This window comes from Zootoca vivipara, chromosome 1, assembly GCF_965207765.1.
Source record: "Zootoca vivipara chromosome 1, rZooViv2.hap1.1, whole genome shotgun sequence".
Lineage (NCBI taxonomy): Eukaryota > Metazoa > Chordata > Lepidosauria > Squamata > Lacertidae > Zootoca > Zootoca vivipara.
In genome coordinates, this window is record NC_142582.1 from 130,662,839 (window position 1) to 130,685,138 (window position 22,300).

Genomic DNA, 22,300 nt, shown 5'->3' on the forward strand with positions numbered 1-22,300 from the left:
TATGTATGGAATTATAATTTTAGTATGTATGGATAGGTTTATGCCTAAGTTTGAGATTTTGTTTATGTAAATTTATGTATAATTTTTCTTTTTCTTATTTTTTCCTTTTTTGTGTTCTCCTATATATGTAACTTCAAAATTTTGAAATAAAGATTTTTCTATTAAAAAAGAAAAAGAAATGTTGACTTGGGAGCCTTATTAAGTTTAATCAGACCAATCAGTGATTTAACTTGGTGTGAGGTTGTTGGTCGGTCTGTCTGTCTCGGGAGACAAATGGAGGAGAATGTGCCTTTGGGGGTGAAGTCAAACAGTTGGAAGGCTACACTGCCTGCTGTGGCTGTTGAGGCCGATACTGGAGAGACATGTTTAGTGGCAGCTGGGGCAGAAGAAGGTGTCCAGCCGTGTTGCTGCAGATGCACCAATACATTTCTTCTCTCTGTGCTTCTCCCAGTGGTCATTCCTCCTCTGGTCACTGCTGTGGAGTCACAACCTGACTGTGAGGTTGCTGGATCCCACATAAGAGAAGCTCCATAGTCTACGCAAAGCTCAGAACTGCTGGAGAACTATAATTTAGTAAAATAATAATTGGTCTAGTCATCAGTTGAAATCTGGGCTCCAGTGATCCCTCTCATCTCAGATGGGCCATGGGCAGCAATATCTCAAAATCTAGGCTCATTCTTTTCTATAGCAACCATATGCAAGGCCTCCCACTGAGTTCTGTTATATCTAGGGTATGTTTGTGTCAGAGGCATTTATAAGACAATGTGAATTTGATGAGCCCTTGAGTGGCTACTTCCGTTATAAGATGTTGTCTAAAGAGATGGCCCAATGTTTGCTTAACATTCTGGCAATAATTTATCAAACCATGAGAATGTTAAGTCAGAAATGTTATGTGGGTGGGGTTACAAGATGACATCAGAGTTTCATTCTGCCTATGTGTTAGTGCTTAAAAGAAGAGCTTCTTCCCAAAGGCGATGAGAACAAAATAGTACCAATTCCTTAGCCCTCGTAAAATTAATCAAGGCCTGAGAAAAGGGCTCCATCTTCTGGACCCCCAAACCTGCCCTTTCAATTATGCAGGTGTGGGTTTGAGGTCCAGCAATATCCTAGAAAAGCGCAAGAGGATAAATACCGGTAGAACTCCAAATCATCCATTTCTTTTCTGCAATCAAGCAAGGAAGGGCTATGGTAGCAGAACCTTTTTTATCTACTTTAATTGCACTAAACTAAATTTTGGATATGTGCCTGAATCCCTCCCACTCCCACACAAAACAGTGACAGTCTGGAGGCAACGTGAAAAGAGAACTGTGGATTTTGCCTGAAAATCCTCCACCAATAGTGGCAGAGAAAGAGCGGAGCAGCGCTCTCTACACATGCTCAGAGACATCAGCCTCCTTCGAGGCGGCAGGAAAAATGGGGAATGTCTTAGTAAACCCAGAGAAAAGGTCTCCACGCCTCTCCACTCACCCAGAGCTGCCCTGGCCGCGTCCCCCGCCGCGTGTTTTCAGTTTGCATCTACCAATGGACCCGCGTGAAGGAGACCCACGCACGTGTAGCGCCCAGGGACTCCGCGGAGATCGGGGGCTGCCGCATCGCCCTGTCGAGGGCGAAGCTGGGGCTGCGGTGGGAGGACGGGATCCTTCCCGGCCCTGGAACAAGACGGCTCGGATGACTTCACACTGTACGGCGTTGAAAGCAGTGGCAAAGGTGCTCCACCCCGTGGGTGAGGAGTATTGGCAAGGTGCTCTGGGTCCCCGTCGATTCCTTCGTGCGCCTTGGGGATGCCGCCGTGGGCCTCGGCTGCTGGCGAAGGCTTGGGGAGGCCGGCCGACGCTCCGCCCCCGACGGGGCACCCGGTGTCTCTCCGGCACCCTAAGAGGGAGGGAGGTGTCGCCTGGTCCCGCCCCCGCCGGTTTCCCCGCCTCCGTCTGCCTTCCCTCCCGACGGAGTGCATTGGGCACAGTCCTTCCGATGAACAACTCGAGCTGCGAGGCGGCGCTGGAGCTGCGCCTGCCGCCGGGCGAGAGCCCGGCCAGCGCGGCGCTCATGTTCGCGGCCGGCGTGCTGGGCAACCTTACGGCGCTGGGGCTGCTGCTTCGGGCGCGGGCTCGCCGTCGGGCTCGCCGGGAGCGCCTGGCGCCCTTCCACGTGCTGGTGATGGCGCTGGTGCTGACGGACCTGCTGGGCACGTGCCTGCTGAGCCCGGTAGTGCTGGCGGCCTACGGGCGCCGGCGGACGCTGCGCGGGTTGTCCGACGGCGGCGGAGTGTGCCTCTACTTCGCCTTCGCCATGAGCTTCTTCAGCCTGGCCACTATGGGATGCTTGGGCGCCATGGCGCTGGAGCGCAGCCTGGCCATCGGCGCGCCCTACCTGTACGAGCGCCTGCTGAGCGCCCGCCCCGTCGCGCCGCTCCTGCTGGCCGCCCTGCCGGCCCTCTACGCGCTGGCCGCCGCCTTCTGCGCCCTGCCGCTGCTCGGCTTCGGCCGCTACGTCCAGTACTGCCCGGGCACCTGGTGCTTCATCCAGATGCACTTCCCGCGGACCGGCGGCGCGGCTGAGCTGTCGTCGGGGGGCGCCTTCTCGCTCCTCTACGCCTCGCTGTTGCTGCTGCTCATCCTGGCCGTGCTGCTCTGCAACCTCAGCGTCATCGTCAACCTGCTCCGCATGCAGCGGAGGGGAAAACCCACCCGACGGGCGACCGCAGCTGCCGCCGCCGCCACTTCGTCGTCGTCCTCCTCTTCCTCCCAGCTCCGCCAGACCGAGTCCTCCGACGGCCAGGCGCCCAGCCCCAGGTGCGCGGCCAGGAAGCAGCTGTCCATGTTCGAGGAGCTGGACCACCTCATCCTCCTCGCCATCATCACCATCACTTTCGCTGTGTGCTCTCTGCCTTTCACGGTGAGTGGGAAGGGAGGGTGCGATTGGTACGCCCCGGGGGAGCAGTCCAAAATCCTGGGGCACAAGCAGCCAGCTGTGAGCTGGCGGGTGTGTGTGTGTTGCGCTGCCATGGGGTGTGAAAGGGGCTCTTAAAGAGGCTTACAGTTGTAGAATTGTAGCACTGTACGGTAGTTTTGGAAGGGACCCAACCCCCTGCAATATAGGAATCTCAACTTCTTCTTTGGCGATCCCTCATAGCAGAGTAAAATTGTCTTCCATGAACACAGTCTTAGCAGTTCTGAAGAAGTGTGCATGCACACGAATGCTCATACCAATGACAAACTTTGTTGGTCTCTAAGGTGCTACTGGAAGGAATTTTTTTTTATTTTGTTAGCAGTGAGTCCGTAAGTGACTGTGGAGGCCAATTCTGGATCCACACGTCCTTCCACAATGGGAACATAGGTTTCAGGGTGGGAGTTGATCACGGTGTGGATTTGCCAAGCGTGCCTTCCTCTTAGCATGTTTCTCCCTTTCCTCCTGAGTTCGAGTATCTTCAAAACCCATGACACCTTTGGTAAAGGCTGTACTGGAGCGCTCACAAGCAAGTGTTTCCTAATTATTGGTGTTTATATTACATTTTTAAAGATTTGCCTTGAGACAATCTTTAAACCTCTATTGTTGACCACCAGCATTACGCTTTCCATTTTAAAGTTTGGAATAGTTTAGTTGCTTTGGAAGACGATCATCAGGCATCCAAACAACATGACCAGTCAACGAAGTTGATGTTGGATAATCATTGCTTCAACACTGGTGATCTTTGCTTCTTCCAGTACACTGGCATTAGTTCACCTGTCTTCCCAAGCGATGTGTAAAAATTTTCAGAGACACCAACTAGGGAGTCCGTTCCACTGCCGAACAACTTGTACTGTCAGAAGGTTTTTCCTGATCATAGAATTGTAGAGCTGGAGGGGACCACGAGGGGCATCTGGTCCAACCCTCTGCAATGCAGGAATCTTTTTCTCCAACATGGGATTCGAACCCATGACCCTGAGATGAAGAGTCTCCTGCTCTTCAGACTGATGTTTAGCTGGAATCTCCTTTCTTGTCATTTGAATCCGTTAGTTCAGGAGTTGCATAAATCAAGCCTCTTCCATGTGATCACAGCCATTCAGATATTTGAAGGAGGCCATCACCTCTAAATCTTCTCTTCTCCAGCCCTTTGATAATTTCGGTAGCCGTTTTTGGAACTGTTCCCAAAAGTACAATATCCTTTTTGAGGCGAGGCAACCAGAACTGTGCACAGTTAGGATCCATGGGTCTTCTGCTGGCTGTGGGGCCCTAGCAGATGCCCAGCTTGAGCACCCTCTGCTGCTGGCCCCGAAAGCAGCTGGGATTGACTTTGCGGCCTTCTGCATGCATAGCAGGTGTTCTCCCAGTGAGCTCTTGGCCTTCCCCAAAGACCCTGCAGCCTTTTGACGTAGCACGGCTGATAAGGCAGCTTCCGATGCCCCAGAGCCTTGGATGTTTAGCGTTAAGGGCTCAGCCATGCAAACTATGAAGCAACAGTGAAAGTTACAGGTAGGTAGCCGTGTTGGTCTGACGTAGTTGAAACGAAATATAAAAATTCCTTCCAGTAGCACCTTAGAGACCAACAAAGTTTGTCATTGGTATGAGCTTTCGTGTGCATGCACACAAAAGTGTATCTGAAGAAGTGTGCATGCACATGAAAGCTCATACCAATGACAAACTTAGTTGGTCTCTAAGGTGCTACTGGAAGGAATTTTTTATATTTCGTTTCAGCAACAGTGAAAGACAAGGAGGACTCTTAAAGGCATGTTAAATGTGAGACATCAATCCCTTTCCTCCTGAGATTTATGCCAGTGTCTAACCACTCTTCCTCCCCCATAAATTTTTATTAGTTTTCATACAGTTTAACCAATACAGTTTAACACAACATAAAAAGGGGAAACTCTTTAAAAGTGCAATAGAATGCAAAACATTTAAATGGCTTACTGTTTATATGGACACTGGTACCAGAGCCTGCAATAAACCCAGATGCCAACTTTGCTGCCACATACACCCGGACAACACCATTACTGGCCCCAACAACATCGAACATACCATCTCAGGACTCTTTAATTGCTCATCTTCTAACATTGTGTATGCCATCAAATGCCAACAGTGCCCTTCAGCTCTCTATATTGGACAAACAGGCCAAACCCTACGCCAAAGGATAAATGGACATAACACTTCAATCTCCCAGGACATTCTATACAAGATCTCAAAGCAGCTGTTTTATTACAGAAAATTTTCAGAAAGAGACTGGAAAGAGAGGTTGCTGAATTGCAACTCATTAGCAAGCTTAAAACCATGGAGCCACCTGGAATGAACAGAGACATAGGATTCTTATCTCATTATACATGATCAAGCTTTCCTCAGCCCTTGCTTCCCCCCCCCCCCGCAAGACCAATTGCAGTCATTAACAGTCGTTAACAGTCATCAACAGGTTTACCACTCCTATCAGCCCATCGCCCATTCCCATCACCCCCATTCCCACCCTCTGAATACACATAAGGGTCTGGTGGCTTCTGTTTCAGTGTATCTGACGAAGTGTGCATGCACACGAAAGCTCATACCAAAATAAAAACTTAGTTGGTCTTTAATGTGCTACTGAAGGAATTTTTTTATTTTGTTTATATGCGTTCGTTTTTATGGCATGAGATGAGCAAGCCAACTGTGTAAACAAGGCTGAAATCCCAGGGAGCTGCTAGCAATAGAGGCTGCACAGCAGCCAGCTCAAATTAGCCAGAGGGCGGCTTTTTACAAAATAAAAATACCACACATGGAAAAGCCAGAAGCAAATGCTGAGTCAATATATATGACTAGGAGAACCTTTGGGCTGGTTCACACTTCCTCCGCTTGTCCTGTGTGCAGGTCTGAGTGGTTTCCCACTTGCCCCGCTTCATTCCCAGGGAAAAGCCGCTGTCCGGCTCTAAATCGGAGCGAACGTCAACCCGGAGAAAACCCGAATTGCCGTTTGCACTTGGACAAGAGGAAGCAGGGATAAACCGTTCCTCTCCATTGCTAGTATAGATCACCAATTTGCTGTGGTTTATATCGCATCACAGCCCTTGTTTATATATTAAGTATTATTATTATTTATTAATATTAGATAGAAAGATGATAGAGATAGATAGTTTCCGAGCACAGTTCAAAGTGTTGGTGCTGACCTTTAAAGCCCTAAATGGCCTCAGTCCAGTATACCTGAAGGAGCATTTCCACCACCCCCCATCGTTCTGCCCGGACACTGAGGTCCAGTACCGAGGGCCTTCTGGCGGTTCCCTCGTTGCAAGAAGCCAGGTTGCAGGGAACCAGGCAGAGGGCCTGCTCGGTAGTGGCGCCTGCCCTGTGGAACGCCCTCCCAACAGATGTCAAAGAGGAAAACAGCTACCAGATTTTTTAGAAGACATCTGAAGGCAGCCCTGTTTAGGGAGGCTTTTAATGTTTAATAGATTATTTTATTTCATTTTTCTGTTGGAAGCCGCCCAGAGTGGCCTGGGAAACCCAGCCAGATCAGCGGGGTATAAATAATAATAATAATAACAATAATAATAATAATAATAATAATAATAATATATTATTATTATTATTATTGATATAGATAGATAGTTTATATATTAAGTATTATTAATTGATTAATTAAATGTGTGTACTGCCCTTTGTCTGTAGATCTCAGGGTGGTTCACAGCATAAAAATACATGAGATAAAAACACTAAATACATAGGCAAAGCTAAACAAAACAATAACTCCCCCCCCCAATATCCTCTCACACCCTCCCAAGAGGTGGGCAGTGTTTGCGTGGGATCCCTTTGCTGCAGGGTGGCCATCGCCCCGCCCCCATCTCAGCAGGACAATGGGCTGGTGGCTGGGGGGAGGGGCAAGGGCCAGGGGGAAAGGCCAATGCCCTTCGGCCCAGACTCACCTGGCTTCCTTCCAGATTGTTGTTGTTTAGTCGTTTAGTCGTGTCGGACTCTTCGTGACCCCATGGACCAGAGCACGCCAGGCACTCCTGTCTTCCACTGCCTCCCGCAGTTTGGTCAAACTCATGTTCGTAGCTTCGAGAACACTGTCCAACCACCTCGTCCTCTGTCGTCCCCTTCTCCTTGTGCCCTCAATCTTTCCCAACATCAGGGTCTTTTCCAAAGTATTGGAGCCTCAGCTTCAGGATCTGTCCTTCCAGTGAGCACTCAGGGCTGATTTCCTTCAAAATGGAGAGGTTTGATCGTCTTGCAGTCCATGGGACTCTCAAGAGTCTCCTCCAGCACCATAATTCAAAAGCATCAATTCTTCGGCGATCAGCCTTCTTTATGGTCCAGCTCTCACTTCCATACATCACTACTGGGAAAACCATAGCTTTAACTATACGGACCTTTGTCGGCAAGGTGATGTCTCTGCTTTTTAAGATGCTGTCTAGGTTTGTCATTGCTTTTCTCCCGAGAAGCAGGCGTCTTTTAATTTCGTGACTGCTGTCACCATCTGCAGTAATCAAGGAGCCCAAGAAAGTAAAATCTCTCACTGCATAGGTAAAGCTAAACAAAACAGGTAGGTAGCCGTGTTGGTCTGAGTCGAAGCAAAATAAAAAAATTCCTTCAGTAGCACCTTAAAGACCAACTAAGTTTATATTATGGTATGAGCTTTCGTGTGCATGCACACTTCTTCAGATACCTGCACACGAAATGCATGCACACGAAAGCTCATACCATAATATAAACTTAGTTGGTCTTTAAGGTGCTACTGAAGGAATTTTTTTATTTTGCTAAACAAAACAATAACTCCTCACCCCACCCCCTCCCAGAAACAGCCAAAGTTCTGGGAGGAGAGGAATGTTTTTGCCTGGTGCCTAAAGGTGTATAATCAAGGCGACAGGAAAACATCTGTAAACGGTTCTCCTGTAGAAAGTAGATCAGCCTCTGACAAACCAATGCTCTTCAGATGTTCTGGAGTCAACATTAAAACATAAGGAGAGCCTTGCTGGAGCCGGCCAATGGCCCATCTAGCCCAGCACCTGGTTCTCACAGCGCCCCTCAAGGGAAAGCAGCAAGCAGGATCTGAGCACAAGAGCCCTCTCCCCTCCTGTGGTTTCTAGCCACTGGGACTCAGAATAATAATCATAATCACAATCATAATCATAATAATTTATTTATACCCCGGCCACTCTGGGCGGCTCCCAACAGAATATTAAAAACAGAATAAAACGTCGAACATTAAAAGCTTCCCTAAACAGGGCTGCCTTCAGATGTCTTCTAAAAGTCAGAGAGTTGTTTATCTCCTTGACATCTGGTGGGAGGGCATTCCACAGGGCGGGCGCCACTACTGAGAAGGCCCTCTGCCTGGTTCCCTGTAACTTCACTTCTCGCAGGGAGGGAACCACCAGAAGGCCCTCGGAGCTGGACCTCAGTGTCCGGGCTAGACAATGGGGGTGGAGACGCTCCTTCAGGTATACAGAGCCAAAGCCATTTAGGGCTTTGAAGGTCAGCACCAACACTTTGAATTGCGCTCGGAATCGCTGCCTCCAGATGTGGCAGAGGAGAGCCATCATGCTAAGTAGCCATGGATAGCATCCTCCACGAATTTGTCCAGCTCTGTTTTAAAGCCATCCGAGTTTGTGACCATCGCTTCCTCCCAGGAGGACAAAGGAGGAGAGGAGAGACCGGTGACTTGTTTGCAGGCAACAGATTTGACTGTTAGGTCACTTCCCGACAAGCGTTTGACGGAACATTCATCCTGACTTTTGTTTGCAGGGAGATTAGGCAGCCTTTTAAAAATGAGTTTTTATTAGGAATTTTCTTGCATTACAAAAGAGACAAATAAACAAGGGAAAGTACACATAGCACCTCCTTTTTCCGAATTCATAGTCTTTTTCACAATTCAGTGTGAGGCACTTATATTGTCTTGCAGTTGGGGGGGAAAGAGAGGGGAGGGAGGGAGGGAGGAGGCAATTTTCTTTTGTTCTATTGCATAGCGTTAAGGTTGGGTTTTGTGTCAGCATCGTATGTTGGACCTTTATTTATTTATAGAGTCAGCTAGTAATTTTTATTGGCCATGTGTTGCGTCAAAGCGAGGGTTATCTCACACTTTCCAGTGTACCTTCCTACTTTTCTCCTGACTGCAAATGTCCGATCTTTGGGGGGCGGGGAGCAATATTTGTTGCGAAAGAGCTCCAAATCGGCTTTAATAGCACATCCTGAACATTCCAGTATCGGATTGAATCCCACCTGGAAGGTGGTAAACTCATTCACTGGCAGTTTTTAAGCAAAGGTTGGGGTTCTTTGCATCCCCTCTGTGGTATTTCATTTACAGTGGTACCTTGGTTCTCAAATGCCTTGGTTCTCAAACGGCGAGAACCCGGAAGTAACTGTTCCAGTTTTCAAACGTTTTTTGGAAGCCAAACGTCCAACGTGGCTGTCGGCTATTGTTTCTGGGGACCCCGCACCAATCAGAAGCTGCGCCTTGGTTTTCGAACATTTTTGAAGTCAAACGGACTTCCGGAACATATTAAGTTTGGCGTTTTTGTCTTTGCTATTTATTTTGCGTTTTTGTTTTTGAGGCTTTCTCGGTTAATTAGTTTTTGTGACTGTATGGAACCCAGTTCAGCTACTGATTGATTGATTGATTGATTGTGTGACTGCGGAAATGGATAAAAGCCCCCCATCCAAACAATGATTGTCATCAGTGCTGGTAAGAAAAAGAAATTAATTTTAATGTTTACCATCTACAATACTGTCTTTTTATAGTACATTGATTATTGCTTTCATTTTATGGCTCCATGGTCTCTTAAATAGTAAAATTCATGTTAAATTGCTGTTTTAGGGGTTGTTTTTAAAAGTCTGGAACGGATTAATTTGTTTTGCATTACTTTCTATGGGAAAGCACGCCTTGGTTTTGGAACAGACTTCCGGAACGGATTGTTTGAGAACCACTGTATTCTGTTTTCCTTTTGGAGGGATTACTTTCCTCCTTCTTTCTCCTGCTGTCTCGCTTTCCAACCCAACCCTTTAATTATTTGGCCAGTTCTTTGTAAGTTTGGTTCGTTCCTTTCTCGCTCCTGTTAAAATTCAGGCCAAAGCACACTTTACATCGGGGATAGCTAACCGGTGGCCCTCGAGATGTTTGTTGGACTACAAATCCCATCTGCTCACCAGCTAGCATGGTCAGGGATAATGGAACATGGAGTCCCAACAACATTTCCTTGGGGAAAAGTACCCACCCCTGATTTACATGGGTTTCAATATTCCTTTCTTCAGTGTTTCGCTCTGCTTTGGGGGGGAAAGCAGTCACAGTTGCAGTTAGCAGCAGGTGAAGGGCAGGTCCGAAAAGGAGTGCTTAACCCTTTCCCTGCTTCCTGCTTCCCTCACTAAATACCGCCCCTGTGTGCTCATTTTCTCGCTGTTGGGGAAAAGATATGTAAACATATTCTCTCTTATGGGATAGGCAGCACATTGGGAAAGGGGTAGTTTGAGTATGAAAAAGGCTGGACGGCGGTCTGCCTCGGATTCTTTAGTTATGATTCCTGCATTGCGAGGGGTGGGACTAGATGACCCTTGGTGTCCCTTCCAACTCTGCTATTCTATGATTCTGCAGAACAAATAGGTACCAACGTTTTAAGGAGTCTTTTCTCTCTCTCTCTCTTTCTATCCTTACAGTCTCATCCCAAAGTTTATTATAACAGGATATTGACATTTGACTGTTGGCCCCCAGTATTTAGCGCTGGGTCTCAACAGCCTTGAAACATCTTCTCCACTTAATTTGCTTCCCCCCCCCCAATCCGGCTGAGTCATAATTGGAGAAGGTGCAGCTGGCAGAGTTGTGGTGGGCCAGGTCGGAAAGGGGAGGCTGCAGTTGTGCGTTCTTTTGCCTTGGACTGCCTGGGACTTTCTTAGCCGGCATCTAGCACAGTGTATCGTTAAAGCTATGGTTTTCCCAGTAGTGATGTATGGAAGTGAGAGCTGGACCATAAAGAAGGTTTTGATGCTTTTGAATTATGGTGCTGGAGGAGACTCTTGAGAGTCCCATGGACTGCAAGAAGATCAAACCTATCCATTCTTAAGGAAATCAGCCCTGAATGCTCACTGGAAGGACAGATCGTGAAGCTGAGGCTCCAATACTTTGGCCACCTCATGAGAAGAGAAGACTCCCCTGATGTTGGGAAAGATGGAGGGCACAAGGAGAAGGGGACGACAGAGGACGAGATGGTTGGACAGTGTTCTCAAAGCTATCAACATGAATCTCACCAAACTGTGGGAGGCAGTGGAAGACAGGAGTGCCTGGCGTGCTGTGGTCCATGGGGTCACGAAGAGTCGGACACGACTAAACGACTAAACAACAACAAGCACAGCGATAAATCACTGTCCTGAGTCTGTGTGAGAATTCCTGCTTTCCCAGTGGGACCTTCTCCTCCCATAAATCTGCTCTGGGGGCTCCCACTACACTCCGGAGCAGATTTTGGCAGAGGGTGGAGGGCCAAAGGGAGAGAGATGGGCGGAAATCTCGTTTCGCAAGCAGAAATCCTCTGACAGTTGTTTGTTGCTGCCTTGGGTTCCAGTCATTTAGTTCACGGGTGCCCCCATTACTTTCGGTTGGGGGGGAATATAAAACATTGAAAGGAGGGATAATAGTAGATCACCCGTGTCGAAGCAATGATTCTTCAGCATCAACTTCGTTGGACTGGGCGTGTTGTGCGGATGCCTGATGATCGTCTTCCAAAGCAACTACTGTATTCCGAACTTAAAAATGCAAAGCGTAATGTTGGTGGTCAACAAAAGAGGTTTAAAGACTGTCTCAAGGCAAATCTTTAAAAATGTAGTATAAACACCGACAACTGGGAAACACTGGCCTGCGAGCGCTCCAGTTGGAGAACAGCCTTGACCAAAGGCGTCATGGGCTTTGAAGACTCTCGAACTCATGACGCAAGGGAGAAACGTGCTAAGAGGAAGACACACTTGTCCAATGTCCGCACTGTGGAAGGACGTGTGGATCCAGGATTGGCCTCCACAGTCACTTACAGACTCACTGCTAAAACTGTGCTTATGGAAGACAATCTTACTCGGCTACAAGTGATCGCCAAAAAAGAAAGAAGTTCATATATTAATAATAATAATAATACCCACCCATCTGGCTATGTTTCCCCAGCCACTCTGGACGGCTCCCAGTAGAATATTAAAAACACGATAAAACATCAAACATTAAAAACTTCCCTAAACAGGGCTGCCTTCAGATGTCTTCTAAAAGTCAGATAGCCCACTAAAAGTCAGAGCCCACTTATTCTTCTCAAAACAAAACAAAAAACCCAGAGGAATCGTGTCTGCTCATTTCATCTCGTAACAGGTTCTACAAATGCTGGAAACATTCTCTTTTTTTACTTTTTACTCTGTTGTTATTTATTACAGTTAAATACAGTTGTAGAATTGGGAGGGGCCACGAGTCCCTGCAATGCAGCAACCTTTTGCCCAACGCAGGAATCGAACCCACGAGCCTGAGATTAAGAGTCTCTTGCTCTAATGACCGAGCTATCCCAGGTCATGTGTATACCACCTTTTTTCGCCAAGGAGCTTAGGATGGCCTAAGGGGCAGTGACTGACCCAAGGACACCCAGGAAGCTTCATGGCCGAGTGGGGATTCGAACCCTGCTCTTCCATGTCACTGCCAACACTCTAACCCATGGGTAGGCAAACTAAGACCCGGGGGCCAGATCCGGCCCAATTGCCTTCTCAATGGCCCGCAGACAGTCCAGGAATCAGCGTGTTTTGCATGAGTAGAATGTGTGCTTTTATTTAAAATGCATCTCTGGGTTATTTGTGGGGCATAGGAATTCGTTCATTCCCCCCAAAAAAGAATATAGTCTGCCCCCCCAAGGTCTGAGGGACAGTGGACCGGTCCCCTGCCGAAAAAGTTTGCTGACCCCTGCTCTAACCATTACACCGCACTGGCTCTGCCCTACATCAGGCTCTTCCAAACCACGGTGGCAGAGAGGGCTATTAAAGGCTCTACAGGAAGCCATGGACCCCAAACTCCCATCAGCTCCAACCAGCACTGGGCAATGGTCAGAGATACTGGGGGCTGCAGCCCAACAACAGCCTGGAAGGACAAAGTTTCCCCACCCCTGGTTTGAACGGTAAATAAACTGAGGCATGGATACATGAGGACTTTTGCAGGTCATATTGCTTCCAGGGCTTCCTGAACGCCACGATTCTGCAGAGGAGAGGGCAGGGTGCCATAATGAATGGAGCTTCCTGCGAATCTCAGAATTTTTTCTGTGAATTTTCAGAAGGGGGGGTATTGTTTTGTTGTTTGGGTTTAATTATTGACTTGTGTTTTGCATTTTCTTCTGTGAGCTTTTAATGAAGGGCGGTATATAAATTTAATAATAAAAAATTTAATAAGAAATTTAAATTTAATAAGAAAAAATAATATTTTTATAAAACCAAAAGTAAGTTTCTTTTTATATATATATTTTTTAAATTACATTTCCTGTTATACAATTTAAAATACTCACTTTAACATCCTTAAAATATCAGTGACTTCCCTTCTTCTCCTTCCATGGTCCATTTTGCATATCATAGATTCCTGCATATTTTACAAAAACTAAACCATTCACTATTCCAGAAATGCATCCCTCAAACCTTATTTACACTGTTAAATTTATCTTAATGCTGCCAACGTTTTCAGGTGTACACAATTCCCCCCCCCCATATTCAATAAACGTTTTCCAATCTTCTCTAAATGTATGTTCTTCTTGTTCTCTTATTCTATATGTTAAGTCTGCAAGTTGTGCATATTCCGTCATCTTATATCGCTATTCTTCTTTGGTTCGGACCTCGCTCATTTTCCATTTTGGGGCTAACAAAACACGGGCATACATGAATAACCTTTTTTAACACCAATAGAAACATCCCCCCCCCAATTCATTACAGATTATTTAGATACAAAAGTAAGTTCCTGGTCCTCATTGCTGCCGCATAGCAGGGAAGCCTTTGGCTGATGCTGTCTTATACTTCACAAGCCAGTAAGAATTCTAGTGGTGAGGTTGGGGGGGGGGGTAGGGTTGCTCAGAGCCTTGCATAACTCCTTCCTTTCCCAAGAAATAGCAAAATGAGACAAATGATGGAAAGCATTTAAGTCCAGCTGGATCAGGCCAAAGTCCCATCTACAGCATCCATTTCTCATGGTGGCCAATCAGCTGTGAGAAACTTGCAAGGCGGGTATAAGCAGAAAAGCACGTCTCCCCCACTTGTGACTCCTAGCAACTGGTGCATGCTGCAAATTGGGATCAGTGACGCATATTTGTCTAGTTCGCATCATTCTGAAGTCAGCTGTGGGACTAAGCTCTACTGAATAGAGCTCTACTAAGCTCTCTTCCTCATCCTGGAGAATAGTGACTAGTGGGGTGCCACAGGGTTCTGTCTTGGGCCCAGTCTTATTCAATATCTTTATCAATTACAGGTAGGTAGCCGTGTTGGTCTGACGCAGTCAAAAAAAAAAATCCTTCCAGTAGCACCTTAGAGACCAACTAAGTTTGTCATAGGTATGAGCTTTTGTGGTATCTGAAGAAGTGTGCATGCACACGAAAGCTCATACCTATGACAAATTTAGTTGGTCTCTAAGGTGCTGCTGGAAGGATTTATTTATTTTTATTTTGATCTTTATCAATGACTTGGATGATGGGCTTGAGGGCATCCTGAGCAAGTTTGCAGACGACACCAAATTGGGAGGGGTGGCTAATACCCCAGAGGACAGGATCACACTTCAAAATGACCTTAACAGATTAGACAACTGGGCCAAAGCAAACAAGATGAATTTTAACAAGGAGAAATGTAAAGTACTACACTTGGGCAAAAAAAATGAAAGGCACAAATACAGGATGGGAGACACCTGGCTTGAGAGCAGTACATGTGAAAAGGATCTAGGAGTCTTGGTAGACCACAAACTTGACATGAGTCAACAGTGTGATGCAGCAGCTTAAAAAGCCAATGCAATTCTGGGCTGCATCAATAGGAGTATAGCATCTAGATGAAGGGAAGTAATAGTACCACTGTATTCTGCTCTGGTCAGACCTCACCTGGAGTACTGTGTCCAGTTCTGGGCACCACAGTTCAAGAAGGATACTGAAAAGCTGGAACGTGTCCAGAGGAGGGCAACCAAAATGGTCAAAGGCCTGGAAACGATGCCTTATGAGGAACGGCTTAGGGAGCTGGGTATGTTTAGCCTGGAGAAGAGAAGGTTAAGGGGTGATACGATAGCCATGTTCAAATATATAGAAGGATGTCATATAGAGGAGGGTGAAAGGTTGTTTTCTGCTGCTCCAGAGAAGCGGACACGGAGCAATGGATTCAAACTACAAGAAAGAAGATTCTACCTAAACATTAGGAAGAACTTCCTGACAGTAAGAGCTGTTTGACAGTGGAATTTGCTGCCAAGGAGTGTGGTGGAGTCTCCTTCTTTGGAGGTCTTTAAGCAGAGGTTTGACAGCCATCTGTCAGGGGGTTGGACTGGATGGCCCTTGTGGTGTTTTCCAACTCTATGGCAGGATTATTGTAATAGCCTGCAGTTTTATATGAGTATATATTTAAAACAGATGAATAAATGAGCAAATTAAGTTAATTTGGATATGGAGAAGTTATTAAAAATACATTTAAGGAACTGCAGAAAGAGGGGGAAGGAAGTCGAGTTTTGAACTGTTAAAATGATTGTAAAGTTCGTGAAATGTATAAACCTGAAAAGCATAAATAATTTTTTTTTTTTTAAAAAAAGAAGAATTGGGAAGGAGCAGCGAAGGCAGACTCAGAGGCCGGAAAAGGAGGCTGGCATAGGCCTGGAGACAAACCACAGGCACAAATTCACCCTGACTGTGAGCCAGACCCTCAACAATTTCCTGTGTTCTGCTCCAACCTTATAATGAACCTTCTCACTGCAATGCATTTAAGTCAACACAGAGCATCGTTCGAAGCATTTCCTGTATTAGGGGTGCTTACGTAATTCTCCGCAGCCTTTTCCACCCGTAAAACGCTTGAGGTTCAAAAGCAGATCCCAACATGCCTCCATTTAACGAATATTCCTGGGCGTTCTGCCGTATTTCCCTTTTCTGCTACCCTGTGAAGTTTTGACACCAGGCCTTCGCTGTACTCTTTTCAGCAGCTGCTAAAAACATTCTTCTTCAGACAAGCCTACCCAGAACATAAAAGCCTGCTGGATCAGGCCAATGGCCCATCTTAGTCCAGCATCCTGTTCTCACAGTGGCCAGCCTTTTGCCAAAGGGAAACCTGCAGGCTGTTTCCAAGCACAAGACCAGTACTCTCCTCTCCTGCGGTTTCCAGCGACTGGTATTCACAAGCATTGCTGTCTCCAAGAGTGGAGACAGGGCATTGCTGTCATGGCTATTAGCCACTGGCCATCACTGCCTCCTGCGGAAGTGAGTTCCATAGTTCGACATTCCATGTAGAATGTTGATATAGATGTTTCAATGTCTTGGACTGGTTGGACGCAGAGGAATGGTGGAAGGGACCAGTTGGGGAACCCCCAAGGTTCAGAGCCCAGGGATTGAGTGGTCACAGGGAGAAGATTGGGAAGAGGAGGTGTCGGAAGCTGAAGGGGTAACAGGACTCGGTGAGCTGGGAGAGTCTGTGGCAGAGAGAAGTCCAGAATCGGAGGCAGAAGCTGAAACAGGCGAGTGGGACAAGGGAGGTCAAGAGGCAGAGATGGGTGGAATTTTACAACTGCAGCCGGAGGAGTTGGAAAACAAAGAAAGAGAGATCTCTCTAGAGCAGGCAAGACCAAACTTGGCCCTCCAGATGTTTTGGGACTTCAACTCCCACCATCCCTAGCTAACAGGACCAGTGGTCAAGGATGATGGGAATTGTAGTCCCAAAACATCTGGAGGGCCAAGTTTGGCCATGCCTGCTCTAGAATGACACTGAGACAAAAAGACATAAGGCATGAGGGAGACCAGGAAAAACCAAGATGGACATACTATTTGGCAAAGACCCAAAGGAATAATTGGTTTAAATAAATACCTCACACAGGAAGAAGAAAGGAGAACTTCACTAGCGGACTCATGAATGATTAAATGTGCTAATACGAACTGAAATTAAAACATTGTAGCTGTGGTATAAGGGATTGTTATTAAGATTGGATCGCAATTAAAGGGAATTATTAAACCTTGAAGGCTAGCATGCGGGGGGGGCACCTAAATTTTATAATTGGCTATTTGATTGACTTGTATTCAAATTGGTGTTGTAATTTGGTATACATATAATAAGGCATATATTGGGTTTTTGTAATTGAAAACGAATAAAAATTATTTATAAAAAAGAGAGAGAGGGGCAGAGATGAGTCAGGCTGGTGAAGAGTCGCAGGTATCTCCTCCTCCTGCTGTGACAAGCTTCCCCCTGGTCTCCCAGGGCCAGAAGAGGCATGAAGAGGGAGGAGCAAAGGCCGGAATGCAGGCACAGTCTCCAGTTGCTTGGGGGGAAACCCTGGAGAGGAGACGACTTAGGCAGCTGTGGGGAGGTGGACACCTTCAGTCTCAGCAACTGCTTCATGGGGGCAAGACTTACCGGGACAGAGTTGCTGTGCTCATTAGGCCTGACACTCTGCCAGGTCCTTGCAGATCGTATTTTTACCAATAAAGAGTTAACTCCGATGTGCATGGTGTGATTTACTGCTAGCTTGCTTCTGACTGTTTTCAGTTTATTGTTGGCTTTTTTCCTCCTGAATGTTTTAAGGACTTGTTTTTTTACTGACGATGTCACTGTTTTGTTCTCTTTGTAAACCACTCTGGGGGAAGTTGCTGTCCTTACCAATAACATGGCGTATAAGTTCTATGAAATAAAACCAATAACATTTTAAGCCTCGTGTGCTTTACAATTGCTAAACAGTGTGTTGTTATTCTTGCCTCTTTCCAGGTCCGTGCCTTTATGAACCATTTCGACCCGAGCGTAGATTACAAGGAGGACCTTCAGGCAATGAGGTTCCTGTCCTTCAATTCCATCATTGACCCCTGGGTGTTTGCCATCCTCCGGCCCCCCATCCTGAGGTTGATACGCTCTGTGCTCTGCTGCCGGATGCCCCTAAAACCACAAACTACGGACAGGAAGAGGCCTCCCTTTGCCAAACCAAAGCCCATCGAACAGGCTGACATTTGCAGGCAGTGAATGGTCTCCTGCTTTTGGAGAAGAAGTTTGAAAGTCCATCTCTGGACAGTTCCTCAGGGTAGTTCCAGGAGAATGACTGGAATTTTCCATTCCCATGTTGGCATGCCCGCCGGACATCGAAGTGTGCTCTGTCCTGCATTTCCCTAGGGTGATTGTCCGAAATGACTCCATCCTAGAACTGTAGAGTTTGAAGGGACTCTTAGGAATCCTAGTCTAGTCCGATGTTCTGCCAAGCGGGAATCACAGCTAAAGACTTCCTGACACAGGTAGGCAGCCTTGCTGGTCTGCCGTAGTCGAAACAAAATAAAAAAAAATGGACACAAATCTGACATCAGGAATCACAAGACAGAGAAGCCAGTAGAAGAACATTTCAATCTCCCAGGACATTCAAGACAAGATCTCAAAGTAGCTGTAATATTACAGAAGAATTTCAGAAATAGACTGGAAAGAGAAGTTGCTGAATTACAACTTATTACCAAACTTAAAACCATGGAGAGACCCAGTCTGAACAGAGACATTGGATTCTTATCTCATTATACATGATAAAGCTATTTTTAGCTATCTCACCCCCTTGCTTTTTCCTGTAAGACCAATTGCCGTCGTTAACAGTCATCAACGGGTTTCCACACCTATCGGCCAATCACCCATTCCCACCACCCTTTTGAGTAATACCCCTCCCCACCCTCTGACTATACATAAGGGTCTGGTGACTTCTGTTTCAGTGTATCTGAAGAAGTGTGCATGCACACGAAAGCTCATACCTATGACAAACTTGGTTGGTCTCTAAGGTGCTACTGGAAGGAATTTTTTTCTTTTGTTTCGACTTCCTGACAGATGGCCATCTATCCTAACTGTTCACCAGGAAATACTCGGGTGGCAACATTGGAGACAGATCAGATTGGAGACAACATCGGATCATTGTTCCATCTGGCTCATTAATGTCTATGCTTCCTGGAATCTTCTCTTCCGGATTTCAGGCAGGGGTCTTTTCCAGCCTCACCTGGAGATGCCTAGGATTGAATTTGGGGCATTTTGCATGCAAAGCAGGTGATCTTAGGCTTAGATGGGTCAACCTTACGTTGCACTGAGAGAGAGGGAGAATTATCTCCCCGAGGAACCATTATTTGTTTGCAAAACACTCTGTAGCCAAAGGTGTCGTCTTGGCGTGTTTTTTCTCTCCGACGAAGCCAATGCAAAGAACATGATGCACACTTTATCAATGGCTGTTGAATGCAATTGGATATATTATCTTTGAAGCCCACTGTGTCAAGGGGTTTTCTCCCTCCTGTTTGCTTTGACTTCAGATGCTATACATCAGTAGAACTGTATTTGGTCATTGGTCAATGTGGTAAAATCCGTATTAGCTTGCGTTATCTTATATGAACCATTAGTTTTGTCGTCTGCGCACTGAAATCAACACCTTCAAATCCAGAAGGAAGATGCTCTTACCTGAAGCAGGTAGAGGCATAATTTACTAGTGCAAACTATGCACAAAATGGCCAGTAAGTGTGCAAAGCAGAGAGGAGGCAGAATGTGGAGACGTTCGCTTCTGAGAGGCTGGGTCTCTAAATAGCAGAAGAACAATAATAGCTCGGCTGGGTCAGGCCCCTGGCCATCTGGTCCAGTATATGGTCCTCACAGTGACCACCCAAATGCATGTGAGGCACTCAAAAGCAGGATCCAAGCTCAAGAGCCCTCTCTCCTCCTGCGGTTTCCAGCAGCTGAGATCCAGAAGCACCGTGGAGGCAGGGCATAGCTAGTAGCTGCTGATAGCCCTCTCCTCCAAGAATTTTATTTATTTTTACTATTATTTATTAAATTTGTATGCTGCCCTTCATCCACATATCTCGGGGCAGTTCACAGCATAGAACTACAAGATAAAAACACAAAATACATTCAGCCTCATTGGACGTCCTTAAGTTCTAGTGTAATGAGATAGGGAAGTTTTCTCGGTCTAATTTCTCCTTGCCATGCATCATTTTGTAAACGTCTTTCATGTCACCTATCACTCACCTTTTCGCTCAGTTGAGAGTCCCAACTGCTGCAACCTTTCTTCATAAGGGGGACAGTTTCTGTTTATTACGCATGATAGCAAATGGAGCCTCCATGTGCATGGGCAGTTTATCTTTGAATACAAGATGTGGAGACAAACAACGTCGGTGTTCGTAGGGCTTACGATGCTAAGCCAAGGAAGTTCACAGCAGCCCCATCTTACCCTGGTTAGCATTCAACACTAAACCATGGCCTATTCAACCATGGCTTATTAAACCATGTCTTAATACAGGTTTGGGGAACCTTTGGCCTTCCAGATGCTGCTGAACTACAACTCCCATCAGCCCCAGCATGCCAGGGGTGATGGGAGCTGTTGTTCTGGAAGGCCAAATGTTCCTCACACCTGGTTTAGTGGTTTAATAAACTTTACAGGTGGTGTTATCTGCCCAGCAACTTAACTATGGTTTGTTTATTGCCAACAAACTCTGCTCTGAAGCCATGGTTTGTCGTTGGCTGTCAGACAACTTGTTTTAGCTTGCTGCTTATTGAACTAACTGTGGTTTAAGCAAACCATGGTTTAGTGTTACGTGTAAATCAGGACATTATTCAGGAGGGCGCCCAACAGGCTGCTGAAATGCAGATGGGCGGAATCACAGAATTATAGGGGTGGAAGGGACACAAAGGGCCATCTAGTCTAACCCCTGGCAATGCTCATGCTGTGAGGGGATGAGAACTTTTCAGTTCATTAACCTCCTTGAGAATCGAAGCTGTTGTTTTAACATGATACTGCATATTGTTTTTATAACCTGTATTGCTGTAACACCACTCTGGGGACTTTTAACGGCAAAGGGGAGTGTAAGAAACCTTATCATTGAAATAAATTTGAAAGGATGCAACGGTTTGTTCCTTTTGAGATTCTGTTTCAGAAATATTTAAGTAAGAGGTGCAAAATAAAACTTTGTTTCCTCTTTGGTCTTTTGTGTTTTTGCTCTTCCTCGTGTCCCCTCCATATTTCTCTGCTCCTCCCTGTGGCTTTTCGGAAGATAAAAATAGTGCTGCCCTGAGATCTAAAAAACTTTTCTTCCTCTGAGAAAGGGGCCGCCTGCCTCACTCGCATGGCAACTTGAGAATTCATTTGGGGGTCTGGAGTTTACTCCTCGAAGAAATATTTCCCCCCTGGGCGAATTGGGAGGGTGAGGCATAAGGAATAAACTGCTATATAAAAGCAGCCGGGTGTTTTTCAACAACGAAAGTAATCCTGCTAGGATTTCATGGCGGGACGGCAACAATCCTGTATAAATGCTTCCCGCTTTATAGTGGCCCAGCTCCTAGGTTACAGGAATCCAGTTGGGCTGGAAGTTTAGAAATATTGCTAACATCTGATGACTCTTAATGGCAAGTCTTAGGTCTCCTTTTCTTTAAACAGCTTTCCGCTAAGTGATGTTTTCCAGCTGTTTCGGACTACAGCTCACATAAGCTGATGGGAATTGTGGTCCAACGCAGCTGGAGGCCTAGGATGGGAGAGAAATTCAATTTGGTCCACATTTAAAGGCAAACTGTACCGCATTTATAAGAACCCGATCGTTGAGTGTGGCAGAGCCAACACTTTGGAACTCCCTGCCTTATGAGATCAAGAAGGTGCCTTTTGTATGCAAAACACTGCATACAAAAATCGTATATCTGGAGATTTTTCCCCACTAAAATGGTGAGGAATTTTCATGAGCACAAACTGGCGTGGAAATGCAGAGAACAGTATTTAAGATTACAGTGGTACCTTGTTTCTCAAACTTAACCCGTTCTGGAAAGTACCAGTAATGCAAAATGGATTCATCCTTTTCAGACTTTTAAAAACAAACCCCTAAAACAGCAATTTAACATGAATTTTACTATCTAGCGAGATCATTGGTCCATAAAATGAAAGCAATAAACAATGTACAGCAGTCACATAATCAATTAATCAGTAGCCGCAAAAAGAGCCGCAAAAACAAAACAGAAAATAAAGAGCAAAAACAGACAGACCTCAGCGTAACACTCAAAACGGAGCACATTCGGCTTCCGAAAAAAGTTCGCAAACCGGAACACTTCCGGGTTTGCAGTGCTTGGGTTCCAAGGCGTTTGAGTACCAAGGCATTTGAGAACCAACGTACCACCGTAGAGAAATGAGAACCTGAACTGGGCAGGATCCTCCCTCCGGCAGTCACCAGGTTGAGGGAAGCAGCTTCAAAGC

At 46.2% G+C, this 22,300-nt stretch overlaps 1 protein-coding gene across 1 annotated transcript; it reads left to right on the forward strand.

Annotated features, from left to right (window-relative positions):
• Positions 1-91: 91 nt before the first annotated feature.
• On the forward strand, positions 92-21,044 carry LOC118076958 (prostaglandin E2 receptor EP2 subtype). The gene is made up of 2 exons (XM_035100235.3): positions 92-2,895; positions 17,833-21,044. The coding sequence occupies exons 1-2, from the start codon at positions 1,414-1,416 to the stop codon at positions 18,079-18,081; spliced, it is 1,731 nt and encodes a 576-aa protein (XP_034956126.2). The 5' UTR covers positions 92-1,413; the 3' UTR covers positions 18,082-21,044.
• The last annotated feature ends 1,256 nt before the right edge of the window (positions 21,045-22,300 follow it).